At 41.6% G+C, this 24417-nt stretch overlaps 1 protein-coding gene across 1 annotated transcript in view; it reads left to right on the top strand.

The window, feature by feature from the left end:
• LOC124775580 (G-protein coupled receptor GRL101-like) overlaps positions 1-24417 on the top strand; it is a 373429-nt gene that overhangs the window by 46756 nt on the left and 302256 nt on the right. Inside the window, exons 3-4 of the mRNA XM_047250411.1 lie at positions 7280-7396; positions 23644-23766. Coding sequence (XP_047106367.1) covers positions 7280-7396; positions 23644-23766 — 240 coding nt within the window. The remainder of the gene's footprint in view (positions 1-7279; positions 7397-23643; positions 23767-24417) is intronic.

Genomic DNA, 24417 nt, shown 5'->3' with positions numbered 1-24417 from the left:
ATTAAGATACCTCAATTTTTTAACTTTCTTCAAAGGTCTCTCTCTAACCATACAGACATCTACATAGAGATTGTTAACGGGTTTATTATGTATAGACTGGATGCCACATCTTTTGCTTAACTGCGTGACAAGATATGAGTCTGAGCTGCTAAATGTGAAGTGTCATGATAGAAATATTTTAAAAAGATGTGTGTGTGTGGGTAGAGAGAGAGAGAGTGAGAGAGAGGGAGAAAGAGAAAGAGAGAGAGAGAAAGAGAGAGAGAGAAGATGCTATTCACCACTGAAATAGATAATTAGCAGATTTTTATATCATCATGAGTTTAATTAAGTTATAAGAGAACAAAAATATGCATTCTATACAGATCCATCATGAATCAGTCGCAGTTATTGAAAAAAATCGTGCAAATTAAAAGGCAAACCGTCTTATTTTAGTATTTGTTTATCTATAAAGACTCTGCGATTGAGTTTCATACAAATATTTAATTGATCTAGACAAAAAAAATGCTTGTAGATCATGAACCACTTGTTACCGGCAGTGCCAGCATAGTTGCTTCAGTTAATAGTTTAACAAAGTCCTCTTTCTCTAGATCGGCTAAGAATTGTTTTAAGATATTTTAAATGGAGAAACGAATGAATCAAAAGTGTTCTTGGTGTCGCAACCACCTTTTGGCGACACGGTGCTGCCTCTTATGGCAAAAATAAACTTCAGTTGATGGAAATGCTTAACATAGCAAGTTGAATAGTAGGCCTTATAGCAAGGTTAAAATACGGCGGCTATTCGGTAAGTAAGGTTCGATCAGTCGGGAAATGGGAACCACTGTGCAATTCAAAAATGATTTATTTGAAACAGCTAAATCTTCCATCTATTTCTCTACATAGCCGCCGCACAGACTTAAACATTCGTCGTAGCGTTCTACCAACTTTCCAATGCCCTCGGCATAGAAGGCAGCCGCCTGTTCTTTCCACCTACGCGAGTCAATGTCAAAGTGTTGTCTTTATAGCCAGTGGTTCATGTGAGCAGAAGCGAAACGCAGTGCGAACTAATTACTGGCTGTATCGTCATCAAACACTTCCCATAGAAAACGTTGCAGGAGCATCTTCATTGCCCCTGCAGACTGCGGGCGAGAATTGTCATGAAAATGAAATGCATGACAGACACGTTATGTGGGCTGAATAGCTTCAGGCGAAATCTCTCACCAGACCCTCACACTTGGCGGGAGACTCTCTTTTCTAGGCATCTTTACGTGCTCACTGTGTGCTCAAAACTGAAAAGAGCGACGTGACGCGATCCACGGGCATGCTAGAGACACTGCCTAACACTCCTGTGCAAAGTTTCATCGGATTTTCAGTGTCGTTTTGATTTCGCTATAGATCGGACCTTATTTTCCGACGAGTCCTCGTAATATAAAATCACCAAATAAGGAAGGAACTGTATTAATTAATAATGTAATTACATATATAATTTATGGTTGTTTCTGTTTAACACTGTTGATGACAATGACAGCAAACGAATTGAAGTTAAGGAGTAGTTATTTTAATAAATTAAAAGTGGTTTTCAACTATGACGTCTCGATGTGACTGCAGACGCTATGTTTACCTTCAGTTCAGGCTTATGACAGTGAGAATGCATTTTAAAATCTAGGAGGAACAAAAGTATAAGCAAATTTATCGAGGCACAGACTCGAGTGAAAGATGGTGATAATGAAGATGTAATCTAAGCTAGTGGGATATTGACCACGAAAACACACTGTCCAGTCACAGTAATGTGGCCATCTGCCAAAAGCCTCAGTAACCACATTTTACAAAGTGAGGCCGACAGGAAGAGAGTGAATAGTCTCTGCAAGGTACCTACAGGGATGTGAAGCCATGCCTACTCCATTGCCGTGGCCAGCTGCACCAGGTTTCTCGGCAGAGGATCCATGGCGCGTACATCCCGATCGAGGAGGTCCAGTAGATTTTCAGTTGAGTTTAATCAGGGGAGTTTGATGGTTAAGGGAGTATAGACCAAAATAATCCCACCTGCTACCAGGTCTTTTTCCAAAGCTGTTTCACAGAGGAAGACTGCACTGTAGTTCCTTCTCTAGATTGTCGCACAGATGACAAAATGGTAGATATCGAAATAGACGACAGAGGGATAAAGAAACAATTAAAATCGCTCAAAAGAGGAAAGGCCGCTGGACATGATGGGATACCAGCTCCATTTTACACTGAGTTCGCGAAGGAACTTGCCACCTTTCTTGCAGCGGTGTACCGTAGGTCTCTAGAAGAGCGTGGCGTTCCAAAGGATTGGAAGCGGGCACAGGTCATCGCCGTTTTCAAGCAGGTACGTCGGACAGATGTGCAGAACTATAGACCTGTATCTCTGACGTCGATCCGTAGCAGAATTTTGGAACACGTATTATGTTCGAGTATAATGACTTTTCTGGAGACTAGAAATCTACTCTGTAGGAATTAGCATGTGTTTAGAAAAACACGATCGTGTGCAACCCAGCTCGCGCTATTCGTCCACGAGACTCATAGGGCCATAGGCACGGGCTCCCAGGTAGATGCCGTGTTTCTTGACTTTCGCAAAAAAATGGTTCAAATGGCTCTGAGCACTATGGGACTCAACTGCTGTGGTCATAAGTCCTCTAGAACTTAGAACTACTTAAACCTAACTAACCGAAGGACATCACACACATCCATGCCCGAGGAAGGATTCGAACCTGCGACCGTAGCGGTCGTGCGGTTCCAGACTGTAGCGCCTTTAACCGCTCGGCCACTCCGGCCGGCTGACTTTCGCAAGGCGTTCGATACAGTTCCCCACAGTCGTTTAATGAACAAAATAAGAGCATATGGACTATCAGAGCAATTGTGTGATTGGATTGAAGAGTTTCTAGATAACAGAAAGCAGCATGTTATCCTCAATGGAGAGAAACTTCCGAAGTAAGAGTGATTTCAGGTGTGCCGCAGGGGAGTGTCGTAGGTACGTTGCTATTCACAATATACATAAATTACCTTGTGGATAACATCGGAAGTTCACTGTGGCTTTTTGCGGATGATGCTGTGGTATATCGAGAGGTTGTAACAATGGAAAATTGTACTGAAATGCAGGAGGATGTGCAGCGAATTGACGCATGGTGCAGGGAATGGCAATTGAATCTCAATGTAGACAAGAAAAATCCTTTATCATTTAGCTACAATATAGCAGGTCAGCAACTGGAAGTAGTTAATTCCATAAATTATGTGGGAGTAGGTATTAGGAGTGATTTAAAATGGAATGATCATATAACGTTGATTGTCGGTAAAGCAGATGCCAGACAGATTCAATGGAAGGATCTTAAGGAAATGCAATCCGAAAACAAAGGAAGTTGGTTAAGTACAACTGTTCACCCACTACTTGAATATTGCTCACCAGTGTGGGATCCGTACCAGACAGGGTTGATAGAAGAGATAGAGAAGATCCAACGGAGAGCAGCGCGCTTCGTTACAGTATCATTTAGTAATCGTGAAAGCGTTACGGAGATGATAGATAAACTCCAGTGGAAGACTCTGCAGGAGAGTCGCTCAGTAGCTCGGTACGGGCTTTTGTTGAAGTTTCGAGAACATACCTTCACCTAGGAGTCAAGCAGTATATTGCTCCCTCCTACGTATATCTCGCGAAGAGACCATGAGGATAAAATCAGGGAGATTAGAGCCCACACAGAGGCATACCGACAATCTTTCTTTCCACGAACAATAAGAGACTGGAATAGAAGGGAGAACCGATAGAGGTACACAAAGTACCCTCCACCACACACCGTCAGGTAGCTTGCGGAATATGGATGTAGATGTAGGTGTCTGCTTTCAGACGTTTCGCGCTGTACAAGCCAATGGTCATCTGTTCTAGGGAGCATAAAACGTGATTCATCTGAAAAGGGCACATTCAGTGGAATTCCACTTGGGTAATGGGTTGCAAGTTCCATCTTCGATACGAATGAACAGAAATCAGCATGGGTGCATGAACCAGGCGCCTGCTACAGAGACCTATACAAAGGAACGTTGCCTGAACGGCAGTTGAGGAGTCGCTCTTTGTAGCACTTTGGTTCATATGGCCGTCAGTTGCTCTACAGCTGCACTTATTTTCGATCGTACACATCTCCACAGCCGTCGTTGACCGCTGTAATCTTACAAACCCTTGGTGCACCACAGTTGTGTCGGCACCAATTTTAGATGGCGCTATTTTTCCATGCACGGTATGCTTTAACCACAGCGGCACGCGGACTGTTTACATACTCGGCCGTTTCAGAAATGCTTCCACCATTTGCCCGAAAGCCATTGAAGATGCTCTTTTGGACGTCAGATAAATCGCTCCGACTTCGCATTACCCATAAAGGCTGCGCTGTTTTCCACGTCCTTCCTAGACGCTCTACATATACCATCCACTGCTAGTGCTGTCATCAGCCATCTGTGAGTGGTTATTGCACGTTGTCGTCCAACATAGGCGGTGATTCATTCATGTGACTGCATTCTGTATATTGCACAAGGTGCATGGAAGTAGTTTTTTGTATTCTACAAGATAAAGGAATACAAGGCAACGAGCTAACAGATGCTGGGTAGATGACATTAACAAACAGTTGGAGGAGCCTGTTGCGTACAGCCAAAAACACTAATGTTTGTTGACATCAATACCATCAATGAACCACGACGACGATGAGGGCGAGGACGACAACGTCGACGACGACGACGACAAGGATGTTGATGCTGACGACGTACATACAGTCAGTTCTGTTTCAGATGTGGTTTCTATCACTATGTGATCAAACATTTTTGGGCCCCTGATTGAATGCTCTCTATGGTGTCAAATTATAAATGAATAGGTACAGTATGAATTCAGTAAGTTCTTGACAGGTTTCGGGAGGTATCTGTACCAGTTACCTACGCACAAGAAGCACAGTTCCCGTAAATGGCAGGCCAGTGGTTTGTGGACGTGAAGCTGGTGCTCTGTGGTGTCCCAGATGTGCTCCCTCAGGTCAAGATCATGCGAATTTGTTGGCCAAAACATCCGTGTGGGTTCACTATCATGCTCTTAAAACAGCTGTATCACCGACACTTATCCTGCTGGAAAATTACATCTTCAGTAGGTACAACAAGTTGCAAGCCGTTCGCTGTATTTTCACGTGGACATGGCGTTTTTGATTACTACCACGGGTCATAAGGAAGTCCAGATAGGTCTGCGTTCGTGACGCACTGCATATTTCCAGCAGCCGTTCTCTTGGATGATAGCATATACGGACACGACCATCGACTGGTGTGGCAAAAAACGCGGTACATCCGACCGTTTTCCGTTGATCCACAATCCAGCTCGGTGACTCCGTGCCCATTGCAGTCGTAACTGACGGTATAGTTGGGTCATCATGGGAACACGTATGGATCGTCTCTGGCAGAGCCACGTGTTCATCAATGTGCACCGATCAATGTGGTCGGAAACACTTGTGCCTGCACCGGAATTCTCAGATCTGCTAATGATCGCTGCATCCTCTGCTTTACAAAGCCGGGAAACCTCTGCCCTCCACGTTCCGTGATAAGATGTCCAAAGCTTTGTCGCCTATTCCATAGTCCTCACGATAGTAGCAGGAGAACAGCCGACCAACTTCGGAGTTTCCGAGATATTTGCTCCCAGGCATCGAAACATAATGACCTACACTTCGTTGAAGCCGCTGCTATCAGTGAAGTTGCCCCACTTGGGGCCCGTATCGTCGTTAGAATGATTTACAATTCGTCTCCGTTCCTCTTGTATAGTTTCCTTGCCGTGTAACGTGCCCGAAATGCCAGCAGACGGCATTCAGTGTCACTGAGGACAGTCGTCATAATGTGTTTATCACCAGTGTATCTATCTCTTTAATTGTAGTATCAGTTCAGTGGTGTTTTTAGCCAGATTGTTATAAGCATTAGTAATTTGATTGGCATGAATAAGTGGGCAACAGAAAATTCTAGTAGTAACTGTATCGTAGGCGTATCTTTTACAATAGAAAGCTCTGACCTGCATGGATAGCACACAATCGAGTCCTCCTGAAGATGTAACCAGACAAGCAGCGACCTATCGGCTAGCACAATTGTGTGGACATTAGCAAGTCAGTTACTAGTTAACGATGAATTTTTCGAGTATTCTGATCAACCCATGGATATATCAACATAATGTGACTAACTACTCTTTCTTTCTATATACATCTAATTATTTTACGCCCTATTAGCACGACAAAGTTATTACTATTTATTTCAGTTAGTACTTCTGCTTACTTACATATTATTTGGTGTAGAGCGCTATCTTTTTCTTAATAGATATCTTTCGTATTTTCCTAGGCACTTTCCAATAAATGTTAAACACCATACTTTTGTAAGTGCAGCTTTAGTAAGGGCAGTAATAACGTTACAGAGCTCTACTGTCCGCTGTAGTAATTCAGGGGACCTATTATGTAGTTATGTTGGTCATCAATACAGGACAATTTTATACAGGTCTTCATCAAAACAATACATTTAGTTACTTATGTTAGTTTGCTTTCTTAGATTGTGACATCACAGTTTCCACAAACAGTACAGTATTTTAGTCGATTTATCGTGTAGTGGTCACATTCCGAAAAAATCTGTTCTCTAGCCGGAAATACGAATAAGTAGTTCAACTTAAGCTCAATCGATCGTAGGGTCACCATAACGCACATACAGACATATTTTGACAAACAGTCCTACTCATTCCTTAGGTCCAAGCGGCAGATAACATCGCTAACATCTTCTGAGTGTACAACAGTCAATGCTTTCAACATCTCGCACAGAAAAATCGACTTCTCAAACACAGGACGTTACAATTCACCACGTAGCAATCTTTACCTTAGTTTCCTCTCTTTCATCGGTATCCGTCTTATTCCCTTCTATCTTCTGCTGTTACTTCTACACTTCTTTCTTCCTTCTTCTATTTCTATTTCCTTTTGTTATCTTCAGTTCCTCCTAGTTTATCCCGTCTTACTTTGGTTCTGCTTTTTGTTTCTGCGTTCTTACTCTGTTTCTTTATGCAAACTTTTTCCATTATATAATTTATCTTTTCTTTCTGTTACTCTCATCCTTTGGTACGTACATTTATATTGCCTATTTAACTTTGATTATAATAAATATTGAAACAATTTTCTCTTTTGAGGGTTTTGATACATCTTGTGACGCTTTTACACAGTGCCATTGTCATCAGTTCAATATGAAATTGGATGCCCATGAAGTTTGTTTCTAATTTATGTTAAATTACTGTTTAATTTTTCGACCATTTTTATTTCAGAGTCCTTCGTGTGTCCTGTGACGCATTTCAAGTGTGCCAATCACTACTGCGTCCCAGAGGACGCCGTGTGCAACTTTGAGGACGACTGTGGTGATGGGTCCGACGAACAAAATTGCTGTGAGTAAAGTATTTCCTGCATTTGTACAGAAGTAGACCGTTAATGAATTAGAACATCAGCCTTGCAGGTATCGAACAATGGGAGTTTTGCTTACGCTTTTATTTGGAAAACTGTGTTTCTCTTTGAGACTGATTCCTTATATCAAACGTATATCTTTTCTCAACCGGGGTAGATATATGTTAATCAAGATGTCGACTCTTCAGAGTCTTTATACTTGTTTTTCCTTCTTCTCATAGATTTTCTTAGAACCGCCATAGATAAACGCCGGGTGTCATTAAGTTATTTAATGCAGGTTAATAAACCTTTTTATGTGGATAACTGTTACACTATTATTATTATTTTTGTGATCATAGCTCTATCAAATCTCAATTTCATTCAGTCCCATGGTATGCCGCTTCGAAGGGCACGACCTGTAGAAACGAGTTAAAAATTTTTTTTAAAGTATCTGCGCTGAATCTTTCTGATTGTGTAGACGAAAATCTCAATTTATGATGACACGTTTAGTAGTGCTATCTACATAAATACTCTTGAAGCAGGCTAACTATGTAGTACGCGAACTTTCATTTCTCGAAGTGTTCCTATTCTACCAAAAAATCCAGTACAGAAAAATAATTATCTGCACGCTTCAGTATGCTCCGTGATCTCTCTAATCCTGTTTCTATGATACTTTCGAGGGATAGACTGTGGACTCGATAGCAGCGTTTACAGTTTGTCTCATACATTGTTGTTCTCAAACATATGGATGGTTTTGACGAAATGCACGTGTTTCCTCATCCAATTTCCATGGGAAGTCCTTAAACATGTGCATGAAGCTCTCATTCCGACTGAATTGACCGTTAACGAGTCAACCAGCGCCTTTTCATAGGCTACTTTAATCTGAGCTTGCACTATCTAAGCTTTTCTAGAATTCTCCAAATAAATCTTAGTCTTAAATTCATCCGTCGTACTACTGATTTTGCTTGTTCGTCCTACTTGACACAAATTTTTGTGTCTTATGTATGATAGGAGAAATTATTTAGTTAAGGACCAACCACGTAGCCATTGATATATAGAATTTCTGAATATCAGTTTTAACCGTATAATAATTGGATAACAGCAAATGTAAAACAAGAGTAAAAGAACGCAGTCGAAATAAATCACGCGACGCTGATGGATGTAGATTAGGAGCTGATACACTAAAAGTAGCAGACGAGAGTCACTCTTTGAGCAGCAAAACAAGTGATGATAGCCTAGGTACGGATAATGAATGTAAAACGCAGACTGTCAGTAGAAAGAAAAGCATTTTTGAGAAAGAGAAAATTATTAAAATCGAATATACATCTAAAAGTCGTTTCAGGAAGTATTGACCTGAAGTGTAGCAGTGTTCATAAGTGAAACGTGGAAAATTAGCAGTAAAAATGGGAAGCAAATAGTAAAATTTGAAATATGGTGCTGCATATGAATTCTGAAAAATAGTTGTGTGGTTTGGGTAACTAATGAAGAGGTACCGAATCTAATTGGGGAGAAACGAAATATACGTCACTAAAAGCAGTGGGACTACAGGTTGAAATTATGAGAGCTAGCTTTTTCTGTCTTCCTACCATGCGCAAGAAATGTATTATTAAGTGTCCAGAGAATGAAATGTATATCGTTGCTGTTGTACCAATGAGTTGATATGTCACTTTGTGGATAACTGGTCACGATGTGTTTCTATCCAACAGCACCGCTCATATACCTGTTTTATTCAAAGTAAAATGCTATTTTCTACCTTCATTCCTTTGAGCTATATTGCAATATGAAATATTTGTCGTACTGCTGTCTTCACATTGACGAACTATGTGACTTTTTTAATGTTTCTAGTTTTTGTTACAAGTGAAACTCTTCGTTACTTAAATAATCAATAACTTCTAAGTCTTACTGGTGAAACACTTTGCCTTGGAGATGAGATCGGATCAATTCCCATTCCTCGGACCAAGGGGGATAGTTATGGAAGAAGAGCAGATTTGGCGACCAGCAAGTTAAAATAGGACTACTTCACAAGTTACCCTCCCAGGAAAATTTTTGATGTAATATCTAGGTACGTCGCGTCAAAAGCTGGAACAGAAAATGTAATTCATAGGAAAATTGGAATTTTATTTCAGGTAAAACTTCGCACGCTTTTCTGGTCCATACCAATTTCATATTATTTCTGTGAGCTGGCGTTATGTACCAGCTTTGCTCGAACATATGGAGTTACGTTGAAGTCAGATACAATTCATCTGAATAGAGCCGCACTGGAAGTCAATGGGAGTCGGTCGGTTAACTCATTTCCTCTGCAACGTATCGGAATTAAAGTGTAAATGCGAGGCTAAAACTCTGTGCGGGGTTATGTAATGAATGTCTTTACATTTCTCGAGATGTTCAAACATAAACTATTTTGGAGGACAAGCTTTTCGAAGAGGAGATGGATATCGGATAATTGCCGTAGAGGATGATAGTAGGATAAGAGTGATTCGTAGGAATTTCGTTCATAATACCAACACCAGCGTGGCCAGTATCATATCAGTGAATAGTGGCATTAGTCTCAGTTCGAACAGCGCCAGTATGACCATAACGCTTCGCATTCCCAAGCAATATTAGCGACAGTTATTTGTATGTTGTGACTGATACCAATCTTGACTCACGGACGGTTTCATCTGTGGCTGCTCTGGACATCATCCGCCTCCGTAGCTGCGTCGTCAGCACGCCTGGCTGCCATGCGGACGCATCGGGTTCGATTTCCGGTGCTGTCAGGGATTTTCTCTTGGTGGCAGGGCTGGTATGAGTTGTACTCAGCCTCTTAAATCCAACTGAGGAGCTACTAGACCGATTAGTAGCGGTTCAAAGGTAAAAATAAATAAATCTTACAGCGACTGGGAGAACCGTGTGCTGACCACGTCAATATAGCATCCAATTAATCGTTAATATGCTGACATATTCCATCACTATCCGCCCCTGGTAGCTGAGTGGTCAGCACGACGAAATGTCATACCTAAATGTCCTGATTCGATTCCCGGCTTTGTCGGAGATTTTCTCCGCTCAGAGACTGGGTGTTGTGTTGTCCTTATCATCATCATTTCATCCCCATCGACACGCAAGTCGCCATCGTGGCGTCATATCGAAAGTCTTGTACCCGGCGACCGGTCTACCCGACGGGAGGACCTAACCACACGGCAATTCCTTTTCCATTCCATCACTTTCATACACATATTCCTGTGCAAGTACGATAGGAACTATAGTGTCTGGTAATGTTTCCGTGTCAACATTGTAAATATTAGTGGACAACAATTCGCAATCCAACGTGTTGTACCGAGCGAGGTGGCGCAGTGGTTAGACACTGGACTCGCATTCGGGAGGACGATGGTTCAATCCCGCGTCCGGCCATCCTGATTTAGGTTTTCCGTGATTTCCCTAAATCGCTCCAGGCAAATGCCGGGATGGTTCCTTTGAAAGGGCACGGCTGACTTCCCTCCCTAATCCGATGAGACCGATGACCTCGTTGTCTGGTCTCCTTCCCCAAACAACCCAACCCCCTCCAACGTGCTGTAAAATTCAGTCAAACACTTTGACAAATACTGCTAACCAAAGCAAATGAAAGGGAACAGGTGCAGGCTGTATTAAATATTTAGCGCCTAGCCTGTATCACTTTGGCCTCAGATTTCTCATATACGAGTGGCTTTCAGTAAGTAATACAACTGACTTTTTTCTAGGCCAATTTCTGTTAAAAATGTGGAATTTGTTGTGCGATATCGTCGGATACTCCCCCTTCAGCTCTTATGGTTTTATGAAGTTCCGTCATGTGCCAATGCTATACGTAGCCATCAAAATGTCGTCTGTAACGATGGTAAGTTGTATGCAGAGAGCTGTCATTGAGATCCCTTTGGCAGAAAACTAGAGAATAGTAGATATTCATAGGAACTTGAAGAATGTCTACGGATACCTGGCAGTGAACAAACGCGAGGTGAGTCGTTGGCCGAGGTGACTTTGAAATTTGCAACAAGGCCTCGCAAACTAGTCCGATCCTCCGCTTGCCGACCGGCTGCACACAGCGGTGACTCCTGCAGTGTTGGAACTTGAGGACACTCTCATTCGGGCTGATCGACGGATCACAATCAAACACCTCGCTGCTCAATTCTCCGCACTCGAGAGGAACTCGCAAAACTTCATTGTACTGTTCTTCCTCATCCATCCTACAGCACCTTTCGATATCCATCTGTTTTGCCCAATGAAAGATACACTCCGTGGGAAGCTGTATGTGGATGATGGGGAAGTTACTGATGCAACGTCGACTATTAGAATGGTACCAAGCGGGCATATGGACCCTCCCCTCCCAGTAGGGTGGCATAAGGCCCTCGGATTGAACGGAGATTACGTTGAAAAATAGGGTCTTGTAGCCAAACAGTGGGAATAATATGGTGTATTGGAATCCTGAACAAAACCAATCTGCTTTAAGAAAAGAAGTGTTGCATTACTTATTGAACGCTACTCGTAATTTAACTTAAGTTCTCAGGCAGCGAGCGTTCCTGGTTTTCACCGTCACAGGGTCGGGAGCGAGAGTATCCGAAGTCAGGGAATGGGGTCAACAGCAAGTACTGCGCTGCTTAGTCATGTTTGATTGTTCTGTGAATAAGAAAATTAAACATTCAATTGCAATAAAATCATTTTGGGAATTAGAACACGTCATTGCGAAGCCGCACAACAGCTCAAATGCAGACATTTTTACCGGCTTTGCAGCGATTCTCTTCAGGCCGAGTGACTCACTTTATTAAAATTGCCACTGCTCATGGCAGACTTCGAACTTACGTTAAATTACAGTTTAACGAACTTGTGAGATTCAAATACCTCAAAACATCTGAAGTGTCCCACTAAATACATTTTTAAAAACATGAATATACGGGGCAAATTAAGTAAGACCTGAAGAAATTTTAAATGAAATTGTGGACGAAAAACGTCCACAGTAAGTCCTTAACATAGGAGAGTGCTCGCTTGTCGAATGCGTGAAATGATAAGCATTAGTAAGTAAGTTGGGAGTTAATAGCCGCAGAGGAAGGAAACACCCTTGTAATTCAGACTGCAGAAACGCTAGTAGTAGCTGATAAGACAAGAGGGCAATATTGCCACAGGATACAATTACTGTAAGGACACATCAAACCAGTAGACGGATTATGGTAATGAGAAAGACAAGGAACAGGTCATCTCCTGGGACGTGGGTGAAGAGCGGGGCTGTCGGCAGGGCGCTCCTGCGTGTGGACGGGTGTGGCCACGCGGCTGACGTAGGGGAACAGTTCCACATATGGCCGCCGCCGTCGCCCTCACCCCGCGAGAGGCAATCTCTTACCCGACACTCGGCCCTCAGCGCCCCTTACACCTGCAGTAAATGCGCATTTCCCCATTCTGCCGCCCAATTTATGGCCCCGGGAGAAGCGAGGAAAAAAATACATGAAGCCTTATATCTCTCATCTTTCCTCGTACCACAAGTAATATATCTTTACCTAAGCCCTGCCGCGTTATCCTCATGGTGGCGACGTGCGTAACGAACGATGAAGGAGTGGTTGTTATTGCCTTCCAGAAAGATATGAGAGATGTACTTGTACTTGGTGCGTCATAACCTAAACGAAAATAATGAAGGGAACCTCGCTGTCAACCTTGTGAGTAAACCATAAATTTTAAAGATGGTAACATTATTCACATGGCGAAAGCTCATACAGTGCCCAGTCCGGTATTTTGCCAGAGGTTAATATAAAGTCACTTCAGAGGTAGGACAAAATAACATTACTAAGACGAAAGTGGACATCTTTAAGAATCAAGAGGACATTTTGTCACCATGCATTACACAGAAACAACTAGAAATTTCTCATGTAACAAACTGCTCCAAAAATACTTTCTGCCATGCGTAAAGAGTAGCAAACACCAAGACGTGAGCCTTTGAAGGAGGTCAGCTCATCGCTTAGTGAACATAGGCACCTACCATTTGAACTGCACAAGGTTTCTCCAAATAAAAACTAAACAAAATATTTTAATTATATTCATCAAATGAACAGAATAATTGATAATTAAAACTAAATACAGTGAACGTAGAGAGTAAAGCTGCTATCGCAGAAATGGGAATATCCTATTGCAGGGCCGGCCGTTGAGCCCGAGCGGTTCTAGGCGCTTCAGTCCGGAACTGCGATGCCGCTACGGTCGCAGGTTCGAATCATGCCTCGGGCATGGATGTATTTGATGTCCTTAGGTTAGTCAGGTTTAAGTAGTTCTCAGTTCTAGGGGACTGATGATCTCACATGTTAAGTCCCATAGTGCTCAAAGCCATTAGAACCAATTTTAAAAAGGAAACCCAACTTCACACAGTATTCTATAGCAGAGTATAACAGTAACATTTATTCCTCTTGAACATAGAGGTAAAATTTTATTACACTTTTAATGCCACGTACCCAATGGAAAACGGGTGGGGCAGGGCGGGGGCAGTTGTGGGGGAGGACGTTTCTAAACATTAAAAATTATTTGATCATGAATGTGAGCATAGAAATTAAAATGTATTACAATATTAATTCCACATACCAAACAGAAGATCTGGTTGGGGTGGTGGTGGTTGGAGGGGGGGGGGGAGGACCGACGGACCTTTCTAAACAGTAGATATTTTGATGAATGTGAGAATAGAACACACTTCAGAGAAAGCAGGAGGAAACAGTTTTTTTGTGTGTTTGTGAATTCCTAAGGGACCAAACTTCTGAGATCATAGCTCCCTAGACTTACACACTACTTAAACTAACGTAAGCTAACTTATGCTAAGAACAACACACACACCCATGCCCGAGGCAGGACTCGAACCTCCGGCGAGAGTGGCGGCGCAATCCGTCACATGGCACCTCAAACCCCGCGGCCACTCCGCACGGATTTTTTAAAAACTATTGTTCAACATTGGGGTCCAGTAAGAGAGAGTCCTGATCTCCCAACATCTCCGTAACTACAGGGAAAAAATCCGACATAACAGGCTTCATATATATAAGTGATATTTTAAAACCATATCAGAAATGGTTTGGTACATTAGAGACCCTCTTACAGTATTACAGGAGAAAGTACAGCATGACAAATATGAATTTTATATTTGCATTGTCACTCTTTTGTATATACTAAAGGGGGGGAGGCCTCACCTCTAAAGAGAAATGCATTTAAGATAATGAAAAATATTTATAAGATCGTAGCAATTATAAAATATACATGATAATTCCCAGAAATAACTATCAGGCATTTGTAGGTACTTTAAAACATATATTCAGTAAAAGTGCCCAAAAAGACTGACCACCAGTCTCCAAACACTCCATCCTTACAGAACAAAGAAAACATGTTCACAAACACAGACTTCGTACCGAGAATACAATTCATCTGGCGTAGTCCATATAAAATCATATCAGAATTGAGTTGGTACACTAAAAGAACCAAGTTATAATAACTCAAAAGCACATACAATGTCATACTTGCGTTGTCATTACTATTTGATCTGCAAAGAATATAAGGGGGTAAGGAAAATAATTGTACATCTGGAGAGTGAAACATTTAAGATAATAAATGATAATTATAAGAACCTAGAAATGTAAAGCGTACGTGACATTTCCATAAATGACTGACGGGCATTGAACTATATATAAAATCTTATATTCATTAAGATGCCTCAGTAAGGGAGAACACCGATCTACAACCGAGCGGAGTGGTGAAATGGTTAGCACAATCCACTCGCATTCAGGAGGACTACGATTCAAACCGGCGTCTGGCCATCCTGATTTAGGTTTTCCATGATTTCCCTAAATTGGTTCAGGCAAATGCCAGGATGGTTCCTTTGAAACGGCATGGCCGACTTCCTTCCTAATCCTTCCCTTACCCAATGGGACCGAAGACCTCGCTGTTTGCTCCCCTCCCGCAATTCAACCAACTAACCAACCAACCTCCAAACGTCCAATCATTACTAAAAAATCGAACATACCAAATGTACAATACATTTTCCATAGGGACACTCAATTTGAGTGAAACTTATCAACTCATGTCACAGAAGGTTTACATTAGCACTCAAATTACAAAATTAGTAAAGGAATCTACAATATGACATACCTAACATTTATATTTGCATTGTCATTAATACCAGTGTGCCGAGGAGGGGGGAGCTCTAGAGGAACATCGTGTACAACTAGAGAGTAATTCATATAAAATCATTTACAAGAGTCATAAGATACATAAAGGAAACGATAATTTTGCATAAATAACTGACAATTATTGGAGAGTACATGAAAAAGGTGGGAATTTAAGGAGATGGGACCTGGATAAACTGACTAAACCAGAGGTTGTACAGAGTTTCAGGGAGAGCATAAGGGAACAATTGACAGGAATGGGGGAAAGAAATACAGTGGAAGAAGAATGGGTAGCTCTGAGGGATGACGTAGTGAAGGCAGCAGAGGATCAAGTAGGTAAAAAGGCGAGGGTTAGCAGAAATCCTTGGGTAACAGAAGAAATATTGAATTTAATTGATGAAAGGAGAAAATATAAAAACGCAGTAAATGAAGCAGGCAAAAAGGAATACAAACGTCTCAAAAATGAGATCGACAGGAAGTGCAAAATGGCTAAGCAGGGATGGCTAGAGGACAAATGTACGGATGTAGATGCTTATCTCACTAAGGGGAAGATAGATACTGCCTACAGGAAAATCAAAGAGACCTTTGGAGATAAGAGAACCACTTGTATGAATATCAAGAGCTCAGATGGAAACCCAGTTCTAAGCAAAGAAGGTAAACCAGAAAGGTGGAAGGAGTATATAGAGGGTCTATACAAGGGCGATGTACTTGAGGACCAATTTATAGAAATGGAAGAGGATGTAGATGAAGATGAAATGGGAGATACAATACTGCGTGAAGAGTTTGACAGAGCACTGAAAGACCTAAGTCGAAATAAGCCGCCGGGAGTAGACAAAATTCCATTGGAACTACTGACGGCCTTGTGAGAGCCAGTCCCGACAAAACTCTACCATCCGGTGAGCAAGATGTATGAGACAGGTGACATACCCTCAGGCTTCAGGAAGAATATAATAATTCCAATCCCAAAGAAAGCACGTGTTGACAGATGTGAAAATTACCGAGCTATCAGTTTAATAAGCCACAGCTGCAAAATACTAATTCGAATTCTTTACAGACGAATGAAAAAACTGGTACAAGCCGACCTCGGCGAAGATCAGTTTGGATTCCGCAGAAATGTTGGAACACGTGAGGCAATACTGAACGCACGACTTAACTTAGAAGCTAGATTAAGGAAAGGCAAACCTACGTTTCTAGCTTTTGACAATGTTGACTGGAATACTCTCTTTCAAATTCCGAAGGTGGCTGGGGTAAAATACAGGGAGCGGAAAGCTATTTACAATTTGTACAGAAACCAGATGGCAGTTATAAGAGTCGAGGGACATGAAAGGGAAGCAGTGGTTGGGAAGGGAGTAAGACAGGGTTGTAGCCTCTCCCCGATGTTATTCAATCTCTATATTGAGCAAGCACTAAAGGAAACAAAAGAAAAATTTGGAGTAGGTATTAAAATCAATGGAGAAGAAATAAAAACGTTGAGGTTCGAAGATGACATTGTAATTCTGTCATAGACAGCAAAGGACTTGGAAGAGCAGTTGAACGGAATGGACATTGTCTTGAAAGGAGGATATAAGATGAACATCAACAAAAGCAAAACGAGGATAATGGAATGTAGTCGAATTAAGTCGGGTGATGCTGAGGGAATTAGATTAGGAAATGAGACACTTAAAGTAGTAAAGGAGTTTTGCTATTTGGGTAGCAAAATAACTGATGATGATCTAAGTAAAGAGGATATAAAATGTAGACTGGCAATGGCAAGGAAAGCGTTTCTGAAGCAGAGAAATTTTTTAACATCGAGTATAGATTTAAGTGTCAGGAAGTCGTTTCTGAAAGTATTTGTATGGAGTGTAGCCATGTATGGAAGTGAAACATGGACGATAAATAGTTTGGACAAGAAGAGAATAGAAGCTTTCGAAATGTGGTGCTACAGAAGAAGGTTAGGTGGGTAGATCACATAACTAATGATGAGGTATTGAATAGAATTGGGGAGAAGAGGAGTTTGTGGCACAACTTGACTAGAAGAAGGGACCGGTTGGTAGGACATATTCTGAGGCATCAAGGGATCACAAACTTAGCGTTGGAGGGCAGCGTGGAGGGTAAAAATCGTAGAGGGTGACCAAGAGATGAACACACTAAGCAGATTCAGAAGGATGTAGGTTGCAGTAGGTACTGGGAGAGGAAGAAGCTTGTACAGGATAGAGTAGCATGGAAAGCTGCATAAAACCAGTCTCAGGACCGAAGACAACAATAATAACAATGACTGGTATGTAGCTGGCCGCGGTAGTCTAGCGGTTCTAGGCGCTCAGTCCGGAACCGCGCGACTGCTACGCTTGCATTTTCGAATCCTGCCTCGGGCATTGATGTGTGTGATGTCCATAGGTTAGTTAGGTTTAAGTAGTTCTAAGTTCTAGGGGACTGATGACCTCAGATGTTAAGTCCCATAGTGCTCGGAGCCATTTGAACCATCTGACTGGGATGTATTTCATAACATTGTACTTGCACCAAGTACGAAATGTAGCCCACTGAAGAGAGTAAAGTAAAGCCTAATACTCAGAGATGGCACATATTTATCTTATCATAAGTACCCACTTGATTAAAAATGGGTTCATGTTACAACTTACATCAAATATTTACAAACTTTTCGTAGAAGCCTTTGGTTTTGAAATCTTTCTGTTCGTTAGGAATCATATTAGGGTACAATCTTAAGCCACAAAAAATCTCTTCAATAGCGTTCAAAATATAGGCCTTTTCTCTCCTATGTAATAATGTCGTGTTATCGAAGATACTTGTTGGATTGTGTTGCAAGTTGTTCAAATGCACATAAAGAACTGACTGACTTGTGGTTTGGTTTACTGATTTAAGTTACGATGTATTTTAAATTACAAAGTCGCCAGTGTGGCATGTTTGTATTACATTTGTTAATATGGAATTTCACGATCTAACTTACTAATGCGCAGAGTTTACGTGGCACCAACGATTATAATATACCTTTTAGTAAATTGCTAACATGTACTGTAGTCTGTCTCCGACATCGCATTGTCTTTGACTGTATCCCTGACTGTTTGGCCTAGTTAGATCTGTTAGTGCGTTCCAAGCTGTCGATGAGGAATTGCTTCTTCCCAAAAATTGTCGTACACTGTTAAAACTGTGGAAAATTTTTTACGTACTATGGTGGGCTTAAAAGGCTTATTCAAATTATGGTATAATTTTCCTGCCGTTTATGCCAGTATGTGAAATAGTATTTAATCTCATATTTCCCTGTAAGCGGTGTAATCTATAATGGTTTGGTTTATTCCGTTTAGTCGAAGCTTAATGGTCATTGACCGAAACTAGTAGCGAACTGTCAAAAATAAATGACGGCTGAAGGTTTCATCACGGATTTTAACAATTAAAAGTCTCTGTTGTTGTATTTGTAAAGGAGAAAAGAGTGCAGGAACGAAAATTGAAGCTCCGTAAACAACTGCAAACATTTTTCCACGAAGCAGTTGACATCTTGTCTGACCAAGGGGTACATTTATTAACAGCTATGGCGATTGTGTTTGAAATAACAAACATTTTAATTACTTTCTCCCATCTGTCTAGATTTCATTTGACTGTCCCTCATATGATTTAAAACGTTGGAATTTTATTCCTGATTTTGTTTATGAGTCCTGCTACACATAAATGTAGTAGAGGAAATGATGAAAATACAGCAAAAACGGTATAGTAATGTCCTCTCTATGCGTATTAACTATTTTTGCATATTAATTAATTTTATACAAGTTCTGAAAGAAGTACATTTTACTTCTCCAACCGGAAATCAAGAGAACAGGGTAAAAAACATATTGCTTTATTTTTTCTCTGTATCGGAATTTTCAGATGTTCTTTATTACACAGTCTTTTTCGTAACATGGACTCCAGGCTGATGTTAAAAGTTAAAGTTACGAATACTGCAGTATTTTAGTTGCGTTAAAGTATGTTGACATTCACAATTTTCCGATTCCCTAATTACATATTGTGGGATTATGGTACAAGAGTGTTTAGTGAATCACAACTTCCCGTCGATAGACTGTACAATATCAGAAAAAAGATAAGAATAAGGCACAGGAGACAGAAAAGAAGAAAGTATTCCCGCAGAAGTATTACAGTATCGTGAATACATGTGGTGATTAGACGAGATTTTAATCCTATGTTTGTCATAGGGCAATGGGTTTTCCTTGTAATGTTGCTTCAATATCCGGATCATTCACTGTGCGAGAAGATATGGCGCGAACGAACCTGGACATGTATTCGAAAGCAGCAAGAGTCACTTCTCGGTCCTGTCACTTTCCCTTAAGTTTTCGTGACTGAAACTAACTCTTTTCAGGAGATTACAAGGTTGGTTTCTCCATGTAGGCTGTTCCAAGTATTCAAATACAGGGGTTGCACAATAATATGGCAACACCATGAGAGACGCATACTTGAACATAAATGCACGACCTAACCAAGCCTGTGCGTTGCGCTGTAGTATTTCACCTCGACCGGCAGCTGCGCAGTTCCCCCGGAATGTTGTACGTTGTACGTGTCAGTCGTGGTCAAAACAGCATTCTGTGTAGTCGTGAGAACGTTATCTCGGAACTAAGAGAATTCGAACAGTGGGCAAATTGTTGGTTCTCGTATGGTGGGTGTTCCGTAATCAAGGTAGGTGAAGTGTTTGGTGCTTCACGATGCACAGAAGTCGAAGGTGGGAAAATATCATCCATCCAGACGAAACTGATTGTTATCACGACAGACAGGCAGTGACGAGAGTTGTAGAGAAACGTAAATGGACAACAGCTGAAAATTGACGCAGAACGAAATGTTGCACATGCGAACCCTGTCAGCACCAAAATAACACGAAGGGAACTCCTTAAGCAGTGACATGCAGGGCGAGTTGGAATTACAAAACCACTCGTTAATGAAGCAGATGTCCGTAACAGGAAGACGTCGTGCCAAGGGCGTAAAACCTGACCCATGAAGTAAAGGAAATATTGCATACAATCGGGTGATTCTTGTTGCACACTATTTACTGGCCGAATTTACGTAACAAAAATGAAACATGGCAGGGCTTGAGTGACAATCTGGGAAGCCATAATGTGGTATTCCACGTGCCGCATGATTATTCCGCCAGGCTGTATTACTGCCAAGAATTGTGTGTCCAGTTTGGCTAATCAGGTCCATCCCATGCTACAATGTTTGTTCTTCTGTGGTGATGTTGTGCCCTCATGTACACAACTCGCATCGTGCAGGACTCATTTAGGGAGCAGAAGTGTGAACTATTGTACCTCTCCTCACCATCAAAATCACCAGGCCTCAATATTATTGAGCTTTCGTGGTGTACTTTGAAGATAAAATTGCTTAGTCGCGATCCACCTCCATCATCGTTACCGGGACTTACCCTCATTTTGCGGATCAGATTCTTCTGAAAACCATACAGGACCTTTACCTATCCATTCCAAGTCGACTGGAAGCTGCTTTGTATGCCATCGGGTTTCCCGTGGAATATGAATGCTAATGTGCTGTGTTTCTCGTGTTTCCATTTCCACATTTTTGTCCACCCCATGTAAATATTTGTCCATCTCAGGCATGGCTCTCGATACTGGTTGGGAGTATCACTCTGGTCTTAGTTCGCGACCATTGCAGACAGAGCACGGGCAATAAACTGGACGTGATCTTTACAAATGTACCATCACTTTATTCGCCTTAAGTGTGGTCGATATGGGATTTGATGCTCGTACTTCTTTAATGCGTGACTAGTAGATTAACTATTGCAGCTGTTTGGTGCGTGAATAGGGAGCTGACTTTCATTTTGAACAATAATGTAGCATATTGCGAACAGATAGGCAAAAAACCCATTATTAAATGGTTACACGGTTCTCGAACTTCCATTGTGAGCAGACACATCTTCTTAACGTAAGGAGGTACTCACTGGTTTCTTGTCCCAACTGTATGACGGCGGGCATGATCCTGCTGCAAACTACATGTAGGCTATGAGATCCCGTAGTAGCTCTCACTATTCGCTGCCTAATCTTTCGGCGTGTAATGAATCACCAGCGGACGTTATACATCCCAAAACTCTTTCACATCAGCTCCATTGCTGAAGATTGGTTTTTGGACCTTGTGCTACAGGTGTAGATGGATGTTTGCACTCTATGCTCTGCAGCTCACTCGGTGGTTCCTTTTCATGTTTGCCTGTTAGCTGACATGTTACCCACGGCTTACAAATTTTACGATAGTTCACAATTTCATGGACGATTACGAGTATCGAAAAGTGACTGATGTCAACCCATACCAAACATCAACATTTCTGGCACAAAGGTGATGACCAGTCAGTTGCTCATCTGCCTGGATGCGGGTTTCACCTACAGTCAATTTGTACGAGCCTCTCCAAGATATCCTAACCACACTATCACTACTTGGAAAGGCTTCAGGTACTACACTAATAGAAGAAATGAGGTTCTCTTATCATTAACGTAGCTGTGAGATGCTTGGAACTAGTTAAATACACAGCTTCACAGCTCTTTGGAACTTTGGCCACATCATAAAATTTGAAATAGAAAACAAATGTAGTACTTTTTTCCTTCTGGACAGTTCGTTCTGTTCCACAGGTAAATATTTAATGAAACACGGGGAGAATGTGTAGCACAGTAGTAAAATATGTTAACTACGTTGTGAAATTTATTTTTGTACGTGTACGAGAGTAATGGGATACGAAATTTATTTACTTGTATTAAATTTAAGGCACAATTGGGCAGTATGCAAGCACGCACAGATATATAAATTGTTCATGTTTATGGAATATTCCGTCGGTACTTGGATGAACATAGACATAATAAATATTGAAATACAAATTACGTTCCAGAATAATATTTATTTTACAGTTTCCTATGAACCGACTTTTGGCATTCTATGCAAACTTCAGATAACACCGCACAACACCAGCGACAGTTTGTAACTGTACATTCTTACTTACTCATTGGTCATACCGGACTCGAGTCCATTATCGTAGCAACGTATTTTCACCATCTGTCCCTGTCTTGGGCTATTTCATTCTATTCACCTTCAATACCTAGGCTCCTGAAATCAGCCCTCCCATCTACGTCTCGGTCTCCCCACAGGACGTTTTCCTTCTAGATGCCCTACCAGTACTCTGCGCGCTGCCCGGCCCTCATCCATTCGAGCTACGTGACCCCCCCATCGCAGCCTACGTGATTTAATAATACTGATTATGCCAGGGCTTGAATAGAGTTCGTGAATCTCTTCGTTATGCAGTTTTCGCCACTCTCCGCTAATGTCATCCCTTTTTGCTTCAAAAATTTTCCTCAAAATTTTGTTTTCAAATACTCGAAACGGCTTTTCACTTTGCACATTGAGAGACCAAGTGTCACACCCATACAGCATAACTGGTAGAATAATAGTTTTGTATATTCTAATCTTTAAATTCCTAGACAATATCAATGATGAAAGTAATCTATTCAGTGAGAAGTAGCATGCATTTCCCGCCCGTAATCTCTTCTTCAGTTCGGATTCAATCTCATTTCTCGAAGTGATGTCCACGCCTACATACTTAAATGCGTTCACTTTTTCAAACTGCATGTCTCCAACTCTTGACATTTCCTGATCTACTGCTGTTGGCACTCTAGTAGTAACCAGGTACTTAGTTTTTTCTTCACTTATCCTTAGACCTATTTCTTCACTAGCCTTGATTAACGCATTCGCATTTGCTGTTACAGTTTCTTTCCTATCGCTAATGATGTTTAGATCATCTGCATACCCTAATATCTTAATATTTCCATTTAACTCCACACCCTCTCAATTATCTGCTGCCATTCGTACTATATATTCTAGAACTAAATTAAAAAGTAACAGAGACAGGGCATCTCCCTGCTTAAGTCCGTTCTTTATTACAAATTGTAGCTGTACATAGATGTTTTAATAAAATAATGTCTACACAGCTCGTTTCGCTCCATGTCGATGGCAGAGAGACTATTTGCGCTTCGTTTTGAGGAAGCTGACGTTACCACTGTTTCTGTCTAAAATATGTTACGATAAGGGAGAACACTCTAAACTAGGAATGTGGGTTTTTCACCTAACAGCCGTGTGCGCCTTAACCTGTGGTGTGCCCGTTGTGGTTCCAGCGCACCGGACGTGCTGGAACTCGGAGTTCCGGTGCGACAACGGGGAGTGCATCCGGCCCGGCTACGTCTGCGACGGCGTCGTCGACTGCAAGGACGCCAGCGACGAGGCGCACTGCACGCCAGGTCAGTGCCGGCCTCCCCTCTTCCTACTCCCGCTTGCCTGGTGGCTCCACCTGTCTCCCTCCCTGTATGTCTTCCATTCACGCAACCCATTTGTTTATTGCCTTAGACTAAAAGAATTTATCCAACAGCGTTACAAAGCGACCAATGTCAGAACACGAATGAACAGAATCAGAATACAGACGGTATCAATATACAGGGCGATTCCGTGATGATACTAAAAACTTTCAGTGGTGACGGAGAAAGTAACTGTATCAATCTGAGGTGATGGACCGTGGTCGGGAAACAACTAACGAGGAGAACACGGCAAGTGCCATCACCCTAGTACAAGAGGTGTCCAAACAAGCAAACACGTGTTATCCGTACATACTCAACAGTTTCCGAAAAAACGACGCTCGAAATTTTCTAGGTACTTTATAAGCCCTTCATCTGACGGGCGATATCCGCGGACGAATTGTGGCACAATGGTTAGCGTCACGGCTTCAACATTTTGTAACACCTCTCCAAACCCGATGTTGTTATTATTTACTTTACTTTTGCTGTCTTCATGTATCTACCTTTCTCCATAGGAGATTATTACACGAAAGTTTCTTATGAGATTGGGGGATACAACGATGTTATTTTAACTGTAAAATTATAACTGGATTTCAGAGT

Source organism: Schistocerca piceifrons, chromosome 2 (genome assembly GCF_021461385.2).
Source record: "Schistocerca piceifrons isolate TAMUIC-IGC-003096 chromosome 2, iqSchPice1.1, whole genome shotgun sequence".
Lineage (NCBI taxonomy): Eukaryota > Metazoa > Arthropoda > Insecta > Orthoptera > Acrididae > Schistocerca > Schistocerca piceifrons.
Note: the sequence above shows the minus strand (reverse complement) of the source record. Positions and strands in the feature narration are given on the sequence as shown.